Raw genomic sequence first — 13,015 nt, forward strand, 5'->3', positions numbered from 1 at the left:
TCTCTTCAATTCTAGAGCGAGGTTTCACTCCTGGCAACTTCCCTCAGCTCTTTCCTGAAATAATCCCACTGCACCCAATAAAGGAAACACACGTTGAATGAATGGTTCCTAATATCAACAGAGAAGTCACTGATTTTGAATCACAATTTTCCCAAAAGACTCTCATGTATCAGGAGCTGCAATATGTTCTCTGCTAACTTGTATCACTGTTTCCAACACTTCAGGGCCTCCAAAATGTCTGAAGTTTTCTTAATATGTTAACAAGTTCTGAAAAGTATGAGACTTCAAAATGATACAAGAGATGCCAGGCCCTCAAATTATCTCTTAGTCTAGTATACATCCTCTTTCATATAATATCTGTGATATTAGAATGCTTTCCTGGGTTAAAAGATACATTCTCATAATTCATAAGATATACATACTATGACATATGAAATCATATAGTGTTTTAGACACTCTACCCAATACTAACCTGCCTCAAAATGTAGACATGAAAACAATTATTTCAAAACACACAACGGAGGCAAGAGCTGTTCTAAAACAGTTGCTGCATAAGACAATCAACTAAATAAATCAATATAATTACTAGAGAGGTAAGTCATGACTTCTTGGGGTTGTACACTATCAACACCTCTGTCTGAAATAAACTACCACAGAGAGGATTCAAACCCCAACACATATTCACCTACACCACACACCTACCCTCTTTCCTGTACTGTCCTTTCCGAGACAGTCATTAAGTGCTACACTCCATCATGTGGCTGTTTTGAGAAGCAAATGAAATCATAGAATTCCAAGTATTTTTGCAACTGAAACATAAGCAGTAGTAAAAGTTTGTGAGCTGAATTTTGGGGCAGCTATAATTGCTGTAAAATTCATTCTAAGAGTGAATGAAAAATCTCTCCAACTTATAACTACTGATTCAAACTCTATATTCTGAAACAACACATGGCAAATTGGTTTTCTTTTCCGTGTGACAGTCCTTTAAATAGCTGAAGATTGCCATGTTATTCTGCTTAAACCTCCACTATAAAAGGCTGGGTCTTTCTCTGCTCCTTTAACAACATGATATTCAACCAGCTCTCTCTGTTAAATTTTGCATTGTAGGGCTTAGGGGAGTTTCGGTAAGGGCACCTCACAGAGGATACGATGTGGTTGGCCTGGCACAACACAGAGCAAGATCATCATCTGATTTGATCAGCATCTCCACATCCAACCATGCAATCTAATGTGCAGCAGCCTTCCTGTCATGCTGTGGAGTCTGCATACTGGATCCACACTTGAGGGACTAATTACCACTTCAACACTAGGCTCTGCTTCCTTTGAGATGGTTTAGGAGTGGTACTTTATTACTTATTACACAAGGTTGCCATGCTGGGCTATGTCATTTAAATATTTGACAAGTGGATTAAAGCATTATTTAAGAAAAACAAAGAATCAGAGACATGGTCCTAAATGATACCACATGGGAGTTTCTATTGCTAGATGAATGAAGAGTCTTCCAGTGTGGTTTTTCAACTAGCTATGATTCCATCACTTTTTTAATTACATTTTCATTAGTTATCTTTCAAATACTTGTCTTAAATTAACATATTAGCAGCTCCAGTCTCCTTTTTTATAAGAAAAAAATTAAATTGGCTTATAGAGCATAATTTATTTTTTGTGAAAATTACAGCGAATTTTAATAATCTCATCTTTCATTAAAATATAATATTATTTTAATGATTTTAAAATTTGCTAGAGATTGGCCTACTGTTCACGACATCATGAAATTTATGGAGGAAGAAAATTCCCCTTTTGAAAATCGGCCACTTCCCCATGCTTTGTGAATTTCCCAAGACACCAAATAGGATTCTGCAACCTCATCTTTTAGTATTAAATATACATCAAATATGTTCTTAAGGTTTCAATTTTTATGTAAGCTATGCTTTCTTTTCTTTCATTCATTTTTAGGTGTTACTTCCCTCTTTTGGATGCTAATTCTCCCCACTCTCTCTTTTATATTTTAAAGAATAAATTGCCCTTAACAGAAAGAAGAAAAACAATAAAACAGCTGTTGGGCATGTTTGTCTTGTTATCTCTTAAAAGAATCAATTTGTGTATACTATCCCTTACTCCTTCAGATTCCTGCCTTTAAGTAGTCATTTAATGCATGGATGTGCTCTTAGGTTTCAGCTCAGGATTCTTCTTTCCTGAGCCTGCCATTGGGATCCCTGTACCCACAGGTCTTTATAGGGACAACAGTCATGAGCCAACTCTGCTGTCCTCGCCCAGAGATTGCCAGGCACACAGGGGACAGCGGCTCCCCAGACTAGGTCTCTCACTGCCCCTCCTGTTACAGTGGAGGGTCACCAGTTCCACTGGCTGTGCTCCAATGAAGAAAGAGCTACCTTCTAAAGCTGCATCCCCATGGATGTCACCCAGCAACCCTGGTCTACCTCCCTTGAGGGCTCTTCTTCCCTGGAAATAGCCGTGATCACAAACACGGTCTGAGTTATCTTTTACACCTTTCCAGTCCCTGCAACCAACTTAACCAGGAGTGTGTAACCCCTATTACTTATGATTATGTTTCAACAGACCCATGAATCTCTAGAAATTCTTTGAAAAACATAATTCTCTATATGGAGAAAATTCTTAGTTTAATTCAAAGTCTTAAAGGGTTTCACAATCAAAACAACATTAATAAAAATTTCTAAAAGCATGTTTTTAAGGCTTTCTAACCATTTAATCTAAGTTTTAACTCAGTTTTTGAGATATGCTCTCCTAAAATTCAAAAATAATTTTATAACAAAGTCTATTTTACTCAAAATAGAAGGAGATATGAAAATACTATCCATTCGATTGGATCAATAAACTGAAATCAAACTGTGTTCTTAGAGCTGGGTATACACACATTAGATCTTCCTGCACAAGTTCATAAATTTCCAGTTGGATATAATAAACATGTGTCTACTATGCTTTATAGCTTAGGACATTATATCTTCTAAAGAGTAAAATAATTCTGAAGAGTAACAATAATGGCTAAAATTAATTTAATGGGAACTTTGTACCAGTCATTGTCCATGATATTCATATAAACTATTTAATTTAATCTTTATAGCAAAAGACATGAAGTTTTACAAAGAAAACACTGAGGCTTAGACAGAATAATTAATATCACCAAAGTCACAGAATTGAAGTTCATGAGTGGTAAAATCAATATTACCCCCAAGTCTGTCTGTCTGTCTTTCTTATTCCTCTCTCCCTCTCTTTCTCCCTCTCCCTCTCTCTCTTACTCTCTTTCTCTCTCTCTCTCTTATCTACATACTTATTTCTCCTTCCATCCATCCATCCATCCACCCACCCAGCTATATATTCATCTAGTAATGGTGTATATTTAAGTAAAACTTTGTCTTCTAATTAGATGTTTTGAATAATTCTGGGTCACTTACATAAATGCAAACTGCAAAAACCATTTTATTTGTAATCCTCTTAAATAAAAGCAAACTGTTTTATCTTTAAAAATAGCCTTGAATTATAATACAGTAGTATGATAATGATTTTCCCTACTAAGTATCTCTTACATGGCCTGTATGTAAGCATATGTGCATCACACATAAGAAGACATATATATCCTGATACCAGATAGATATAATTTTGAGGCCACTACTAATGATCTTCACTAGTATGCATAAATCAGAAATTCATAAGATGACTTTTCTCCATTTGCTATTTTTTCATCTGAGAAAAAAGTGATAGAAGTTAGACAAAACATTTTCAAACTACTAATATCATAGGAGAGGAGAAAAAATGCCAGACAGCTTGCTGAGAGAACCTCCACAAATGTAATCTCCGAGCTAACTGGATTATATATTTGAGCCCCTGATTAATGTCAAAGTAAGAATAATAGAGAATCCATTTCCAGCTGCACGAGTTTGTCAAACAGCTTGAGGGCCTGTCTGAGACAGGACAGTGCTGTCTTCATCACAACCAGGTCAGCCCTTCCTTCCTCCACGGGGCATTCATCATCCTGCTCAGGCTTGTTTGCTCCTTGTCCCTTGTAGAAGCAACATAATTGCTTCAAAAGAGAGGAAATCATGAAGCCGACAGCAGGTTCAAAGCCATCCTAAGGGTTTTCTCTTTCAGAAAACAAACCGTAATTCTGCAGCAGAGTTTCTTATCACATACCCGAAAAGTGACAGCAGGAGGGCTGTGGCTGCCAAGTTCTCGCGGAAAGTAAAAGCTGTTAACTGGAAGGCGACAATAACAGCAACGCACAGGCAGACGGAAACCAAGTAAAAGAGCTGAGAAAATAAAAAGAAATAGGGAGAGCTGTTACATCAGATGGTCATATTTATTACCGTCTACTTATCCTGAAGTTTCCTTTCAACTTTACAAATATATTTCCTGTTTTGCACATTAGGAGTTCTGTAGCCATGGAAGTAAGTCTGGAAAGTTGCTTGTTATAATCTGAGTTGTATCCTCCTAAAATGTATACACTGAACCCTCAGTACTTCAAGATGTGACAGTATTTGGAGGCAGGGCCTTTAAACAAGTGATTAAGGTAAAATCAAGTCATTCAGATGAGCCCTCATCCAACATGACTGGTGTCCCTAGAAGAGATCAGGAGGCAGTCACTCAAAGAGGGGTGACCATGTGAGGATACAGGGAGAGGATGGCCATCCAAAAGCCAAGGAGAGAAGCCTCAGAAGGAACCAACCCTACCAACACCTTGATCTCAGACTTCCAGACTCCAGGACAGTGACAGAATCAAGTTTCCGGGGTTAAGCCACCCAGCCTGTGGTATTTTGTTATGGCAGCCTAAGCTGACTACTACTGTCATGCATACTCATGTCCTTTGAGGAGGGTCAAGGAATCCAATCAGCTTGCATGAAACACAGCCTCCTCGTACACATGTAGAACCAAGGCCAGACTCCTCGGGCTACCTCCCTATCCAGGCTCACCTTAAGGTGCTCCCCACTGGCCAACAACAGCCATGGCTTTCCTTGGGGCTCTCACATACCTGGCTCCCTCTTCTCTTAGAGCCTTAAGCTGCAGAGCTTTCTCAATGTCATCCATGGGGAGGGCCCCTTCTTTCCTTACAGATCTCAGCTTAAGTTTCACTGTCTTCTTTGACCTCCACATTTGAAGTCAACCCCCATCCCAGTGTTCTCTTGATTCTTTCAGTAGACCCCGTCATGGGTCAACCGTATCTTGTGCATTTGTTTATTTGTTTGTTTACTTGCTTGTTTTCTGCTTCCTCCTTTCTTTGAGGGGAAAAATCTTCTCTGAGGCTTTATGCATGGCTTTATGGCCAACACTATTTGGAGTGCTATGATAGAATAACATACACCAGGTAGCTTATAAACCACACAACTTTATTGCTCACAGTTCTGAAGACTGGAAAGACCAGAATCAAGGTGCTGGCAGGTTCAGTGTCTGGTGAGGGCCACTTGCCTGGTTCAGACTGTGACTTCCCACCATGTTCTTACATAGAGCTCTCTGAGGCCTCTTTTACAAGGACTCTAATCTCATTCAGGAGAGCTCCACCCTCAGAACTAATTATCTCTCCAAGATCCCACCTCCAAATGCCATCACACTGGGGATTAGGTTTCAACATGTGAATTTTGGAGGGACATAATCAGTCTATAGCAAACTTGGATACAGCTTGACCCATAACAGATCCTCAAAAATATTTATTAAATTAGTGATTGAATAGAATAAGCAGAGAATGGTTGTATGGAGATGGAAAACCATCCAACCAAGAAGCAAAGAACACTCCCTGTCCTGAATCCCCAAGGTCAAACATCACAAAGTAAAGAAGAGCCAGACTGAGTGGGAGGCATAAAGAGATAATAACCTAGGGCCAGGCACAGTGGTTCACACCTATAATCTCAGTATTTTGGGAGGCCAAGGTGGGTGGATCACGAGGTCAAGAGATCGAGACCAACCTGGTCAACATGGTGAAACCCCGTCTCTAATAAAAATACAAAAAATTAGCTGGGCATGGTGGCGCATGCCTGGAGTCCCAGCTACTCGGGAGGCTGAGGCAGGAGAATTGCTTGAACCCAGAAGGCAGAGGTTGCAGTGAGCCGAGATTACACCATTGTACTCCAGCCTGGGTAACAAGAGCGAAACTCTGTCTCAAAAAAAAAAAAGAGAGATAAACTAAGGGTGAAGAAAGAAGGAAGACCTTGGGGTTTTGGAGACTTTCAAAGCCCCATGGTGTCCTGGAAGCATGTCCTGCTGTATGCTGTGATTCTCTCTTGGCACACCCTTCTTCCCTTTTCTCTGGGTAAGTTGTGGTCCTTAGACACTGATTACAGATGGAAGACAGTTGAGTAGCCAGCAGCAGTGTGTAGTGCTGGGAACCAAACTGGACCAGGAGACAGAAGCTGGTACTGAGAAGCCATCTCTGTACCAACTAGATGTAAAATCTTGGACAAGTTACTTCCACTTGCCTACCTTCAAGTATCCCTCAGTAAAGATAAAGGTCTGGAGACCCAGAATTTGTCAATCTTAGTTAAGATTCATAAATCACCTTAAGTACCTAGTAAAACACAGATCTCCAAGTCTCCCCAGACCTACTGAATAGAATTTTGAAGGACAGGCCCTTGGGAATCCTTATTGTTAACAAATGTCCCTGGTGATATCTATCACCAGGTAGGTTCAGGGAAACGTCTGATTAAGTTAAATGAACTCCTGAAACGTTAGGTAACTTAAGTGTGACCCCAATAAACTTTACTTTCAAAACAAAACAAAACAAAAATCCAAGTTACATGATCAAAAGGAAATAAATTAGCTAATTCTAAGCCAGTTCAAAGGAATAAATCTCACAGGAAAGCAACACATTAATACATGGGACTTTGTGCACAGTGTCGCACAGCCAGGACGGCATGGAAGGTGCTCAGTAAATGGCAGCCCTCTGGCCTTCCACTGACTTACATACAATGTTCTGTATCATAGAATAAATCATATTTATGAGGGCAGGGATATCACTTCCCTAAAAAATAAAGACAGCTCCAGAGAACAAAGACAGTAGATGTTGGCCACTAAGAACAACCTACTTTATAAGCTGCATTTTTTTACTTAAGATAAATGTCCTGAACAAGAGGGAACAACTAGACACTGCATCTATTATTGTCCCTTAGGACTGGAGACACTGATCCAGAGGATTTCCATCAGAGAACTGAGTGTATTCAGGAAATGCTAATAATACCTGCCATACCTATTAGGCAGTGAGGCACAGGTCTCACAGGAGGGGGAGTTAGGCATGCAAATAAAAGATCATTTCTAATGATTTTTATCACCTCACCTGCTATCCCATTGAAAAGAGCATAGCAAAGGTGATTATTTTCTCATTTCCTCAATAAGAAACTTTGTGTCTTTGTGAGATTCTATTATTTCCCAGTTCTCCAGCCTGAAGCTTGTCAGTCTACCTGTTATGAACCAATTCTATGGTGATCAGTAAAGGTGACTTAATCTAAAAGGCCCTTACCAATAAGATGACCCCTTTTTGTGGACACTCTAAAGCAGCCAGTGCCCCGCACCCATCTCCATACACACACACTATTTAGATCACTAGCTTGGAGGCACACAGAATCTCATTCCCATATCCTACCATGTCATATAGGAAGTTTGTGAACCAGTACATCCTGTAGCCAAGGCCACTTATGTGCTGCAACCTTTTGGCTCCAGTCACCCTGTCCCTCACCACGGAGGTGCCGATCGATGCAGATAAGATGGAGAATCCCAGCACGATGCAGAGGGCCACTCCACACTGACGGATGCTCTCCAGGCTGCAGGCAAAACAGAGCAACCAACTCTCAGGCACCAGATGAAGAACACAAGCCTTCTTTGCCAATAGCAATCTGCAATGATGACAGCAGTGAAAACTGCTAATTAAAAATTCATAATTGGCCAGGCATGTTGGCTAAGGGCATGGATTCCCACATTGAATCCCCTCAGTCAGCTTTTGAGACATGGATGACTAAGCTCAGTTTACAGAAGACATAACTGAGGAGCACAGTTTGAGGGCATTCCAGAGTCTGCTTGTGTCAAAGTCTGCTCTTCACCATTGAGCCTGATTCCCAATAAAGATGAAGGACATCCTCTGAGTAGTGTCCAGGTAAGCTGTGACCTTTGCCCACATGGGAACTGCTTTGCAATACAGCAACACCTGCCAGAGAGGAGCCTTCACTACAGCCCCACACTGAACTTGCCCATCTCTGAATTTAGTCATATGAAATGCCAAAGAGATTCTGCAATACATTGAGGTGCTTTGTAATATACACTGTACATTTTCTTAGTAATTGTTTTACCTGGAGCCCTACTGCTAACATCTTTCACTCAAGTCAACTGTCATGACCAGACCACAGATGGTCTTTCAAGAGGCCGACACAATGGAACTCCTCAGCAGAAGTAATCTGCTGTTCCATGCCTTCTGCTCCACTGTGTCTCATTCTACAACAGATGTCAGCTAGCCTACTCTTGGAATTCCAGGAGGTGTCTAACACTGTTAAAGCTAGAATCCCGAAAATCATTATGTGAATGTGAGGACAAGCTGCAACCCAACCTATGCTTCCTGCTGCTTCCTGCCATATTAACGACTTGAGCAGAGAATGCCCATTAAGCAGATTTGCATTCTCCAACTTAATTTGGTAGGTCATAAAAAGCTTTTTAAAATACCTTCTTTTATTGTCGACTTTTAATTTAAAAATTGTCAACCACATTATAGAGAAGGGAGATGGGGGGAAAAGAGAAGACAGGTGGAAGCATGCTACCCTTTACAGAGACAGTGAGAACTGACACCGAATTCTGTACCTGAAGCGCTCTTGCCTTATCACCACCCATGACTCCATCAGGATCATGAGGAAAATCTTGCGTGATAAATATTCAAGGAGGCATTACTATGTTCACCTACATGAATGCAATGTTTGTGATTTTAACCCAAAAAAAGTCTTCAGAAGATGTACAGTCACATAAACTTCTGGTAAATCATTCCTTTAGAATAATTTCTGCTTAGAAGTACAGTTGCATGACATACTCGTCTGTTTTAAGCTCAATGTACTGCCTCTCTTAATAGCCATTTTCTCATACTTTGCAAAGAAATGCCCAGTTCTTGTGGGCATTTCTAACTCTATAAGTCATCTCTTGGGGCAAATGCAAAAGAGGAATCAAAGTCATCCCTAAGTAACCCAAAGATGTTCTTCCGTTGTCAGAGTCACACACCCCTCACTCAGCATTCCATCAACTCACATCTTGTCTTCGTTCAGCAAGGCCCCTCCGTATGGGTGGCTGTAGAGTGTTATTCCTGTGAAAGACAAATTGGAAAGTGAGCCTGGAGCCTGCTCCTGCATGGTGAATTGCAGCTCATCTACAAGCTACACAGATTCCCTGTGCCATCAACATGTCTCCTGCTTGCTTTGCCCAGGCCCTGGCCAATTAGCAGAAAAGAATGGCAAGTTCCATTTTGAAATTCAGCAAATGTGTGCTGGGATATCTGTCACTGATGTAGTTGTCAAACATAACCAGCATGAATTGCTCATGCTTTACATGACAGGCACTGTGTTTACAGGTTTTTACGTTTTATTGTCTAATCCTCATAAGTATCCCACAGCCTATGTTTGCAGAGAGGAAACATACTCAGGCTAAGTAACAATATACAAAGAAGACTATTTGATATAAATCAGGTCAATATTCACCTCAAGATCAAGCCAGGTCTAGACAGACAGAGAACTGGACTCTTTCATTGAATCAATTTTGATTTTGGAGTTGTTTGTTTTGGTTTGCTTTCTTGGGCTTTTTGCATGTGTGTGATGCCAGCAGCCAAAATGAAGAAATTTCTGTCAGTTCATCAATTAAAAGGATCTTATTATAAGAGCTGTTTATAATATCACAGAGTGGGATAGCACTTCCCCAGAGAATTCTAGTCAATATTGTGTTAAGAAGAACTCCATAAATAAAACTGGCTCATGTTCTATCTTAGACATTGTGGACTGTGAAAGTAAGCAGGTTTCCTTTTCCTAATTGGTTGTGTCAGTGATGAGAGCCAAATGTGTGGCTTGTACATGGAGGCTATTACCCAAGGCACACATCCTTGCTCCAGTTCATGTTGCCAGTCCTAGATTTTGCTTATTTTTCTTTTGACTCACCTTTAATTTACCCTATCATCTGTATTTTAATTTATCTTATCATTGATATTTTGTATTGCCTTCTGAGAATACATTAAATCCCTACTGAAACACCACAGGGTTTAAGTAAGCATACATAAAAGGTACAGAATTGAAACAGGCTACAGTGCTCCAAAATTCCAACAGTTTTGCCACCAGGCATCTGGACTTCTGTCCCTTTGCCACCTGCTCTTCTCCCCAGTTATGCCAGCCTTTTTTTCCCTTCCATTGTGGACTCAGCCACACACTAAGGCAAGTTCCAACTCAGAAGCAACAACAGTGAGAGCTATTGGTTCAGCAAATCCACTGTACAGTTTTCCAGAATAATTTCTTTGATTATAAATAAATGCTTTCCAGATATGCTGATCCAGGCTTGCAGTGTGTGTGCCTGACACCTGCTGTGCCACTTCCTGGATCCTGGACTTAACACATTCATTGTGAACTGAATTGTGTGGTCTCAATCCCTTGCCTCTCTGGACCAATAACACTCACCAGTCGTTCTCCTATAGTCTTTCCTTCACCAAGCTTAACTTCTAGCCTACTCCTCATGGGCCAGCCAGTCCCATCCTTCCTAGCTAACGTGTTGACTCACAGGCAGCTTCTCACTTGATGTGCAACCCAATGTCAACCAACCCTATCAGGGGGTCAGAAACAGCCAAGTGACATTAGACAGTGTTTATAAAGTATCAGATCCTGCCAAAGTATGACCCGTGCCCCACTGGTGCTGTAGACGGTAGGAATATATTTGCAATGTCATAGGCTCGTCTAGTTTCTACTTAAGAATGGGAACATTCTAGATTAGAGAGAATCCAGAGAAATGTGGTTAGCTGAGAACATGTCTTAGAATTATATTATTTTAGGAACACAGTAGAATACTGAAATTGTTTAACCTAAATACACACACACACAGACACACACACACACACACAGACACACATCCTGTGGCAAATACCCTTATCATCTTCCCAGTCACCCAGACTCATAAAAACTTTAAGTCCTCCTCATCTCCCTGCTCTTCTTCACCCTACACATCCAAGAAGTTGCCAAGTCATATTATTTACACCTGATCTCCGTCCCCACAGTGCCAGGGCTCCCTCACAAACACGTGCATCCCCTCTCAGCTCGCCTCTCTGCACACCCATGAATTCCCCCATCCAGAAATCCTAGAGAACTTCCAGAAAGAAATAGAAAAACACAGAGCCAGTGTACTTTACTTAGACACACATCTCTTTTAAAATCAAGTCCAATCTCTATATTCTCCCACTGCTCCCATTTGAAAAGCTAGATTGCTATCATTTCCCCAAACTCTATGGCTGCAGGCATGCGTCATCATTTCCTTATGTTTCTGTCCAACGCTGCTGATAACCCACTCCTGTCTCACATCTGTTTGATGCTGAATTAAATTTCCTTTGTTTTCAATTATTATTGCTCTCGTTTTGTTTGTATTGTTTCCAGCTTTATTCAGGTATAATTGACAAATAAAAATTGTATATATTTAAGGTATACAATGTAATGTTTTGATATATGTATACTTTACAAAATGATTACCACAATTTTTATCCTGCTGATGGGAATGTAAATTGGCACAGCCATTATGGAAAACAGTATGGGGGTGCCTCAAAAAATTAAAAATAGATCTACCATGTGCTCCAGCAAACCCATTTCTGGATATAGGTCAAAAAAAAAAGTAAAATAAAATATTATCTTGAAGAAATATCTGCAGGTCCATGTTCATTGCAGCATTATTCACAATAACCAATACAGGAAAATAATCTGTGTCCATTGATAAATAAATGGACGCAGAAAATATGGGATAGACAGATAGACATTCACACACATAATGGAACATTATTCAGCTTCAGAAGAGAAGGAAATCCTGTCTTTGAGACAACATGAATGAACACAGAGGACATGATGTTAAGTGAAATAAGCCAGGCAAAGAAAGACAAACACCGTAAAATCTCATTTATATGTGGAATTTTCAAAAGACAAACTCACAAAGAGAGTAGAAGGCTATCACCAGGGGCCAGAGGAAAGATGCAATAGGGAGATGTTAGTCAAAGGATACAAAATTCCAGACATAAGATAAATAAAGGCTGGGCATGGAAGCACGCACCTGTAATCTTAGCCCTTTGGGAGGCCAAAGGAGGAAGACTACCCAAGCCCAGGAGTTTGAGGCCAGCCTGGGCAACATAGAGAGATCCCATTTCTATAAAAATATTTGTTTTAATTATCAGGGCATGGTGGCATGCACTTGTAGTGCCAGCTACTTGAAAGGCTGAGGTGGGAGGATTGCTTGAGCCCAGGAGTTTGAGGCTGCAGTAAACCGTGATTGTACCACTGCATTCCAGCCTAGGTAACAGAGTGAGACCTTGTCTTTCTCAATAAATAAATACATACATAAGTAAATATACAAATAAGTTCTGGAGACCTAATGTATAGCATGGCAACTATAGTTAATAATGTTTTGCATACTAAACATTTGATGATGTTTGATAACATTAGCTATCCTCACCATGCATGAAAAAAGAAATTAAATTTTCAGGAGTATGAAGATGGGTAAAAAGGAGGACAGGAAAATCTCAAACTCTAAGTCCTTTCATGCTTATGAGCAGAGATAAAGGGTTGGTAACCAGAAATACACAAAAATTAGCCTGTAGCCATGCATTGTATGCTGCTTAGGACATTAGACTATTTGTATAAATTCTCATAGAGAAACTATGTCCAATCAGAATTATTATGTTAGTTTACAGAAGAAGTATCTGAAGCACAGGTATTTAGGAAATCTTCCTGTAGACTGACCGTTATGGCACAGCTGAGATTGAGACCTTGGTCTGCAGACACCACAACCATTTCCCTGCCAG

At 40.3% G+C, this 13,015-nt stretch overlaps 1 protein-coding gene across 2 annotated transcripts in view; it reads right to left on the reverse strand.

The window, feature by feature from the left end:
• Positions 1-13,015, reverse strand: part of ABCA13 (ATP binding cassette subfamily A member 13) — a 437,440-nt gene that overhangs the window by 102,819 nt on the left and 321,606 nt on the right. The window contains exons 49-51 of one of the 2 annotated variants that reach the window (XM_064366685.1): positions 9,238-9,292; positions 7,601-7,778; positions 4,168-4,283 (exon numbers count right to left, since the gene is read on the reverse strand). In XM_064366685.1, the coding sequence (XP_064222755.1) occupies positions 4,168-4,283; positions 7,601-7,778; positions 9,238-9,292 (349 nt within the window). The remainder of the gene's footprint in view (positions 1-4,167; positions 4,284-7,600; positions 7,779-9,237; positions 9,293-13,015) is intronic. The other variant, XM_064366686.1, reaches the window with a different exon arrangement.

The sequence above is a fragment of the Aotus nancymaae genome, unplaced genomic scaffold, assembly GCF_030222135.1.
Source record: "Aotus nancymaae isolate 86718 unplaced genomic scaffold, 86718_ANA_hifiasm-v0.15.2.pri h1tg000065l, whole genome shotgun sequence".
Classification (NCBI taxonomy): Eukaryota; Metazoa; Chordata; class Mammalia; order Primates; family Aotidae; genus Aotus; species Aotus nancymaae.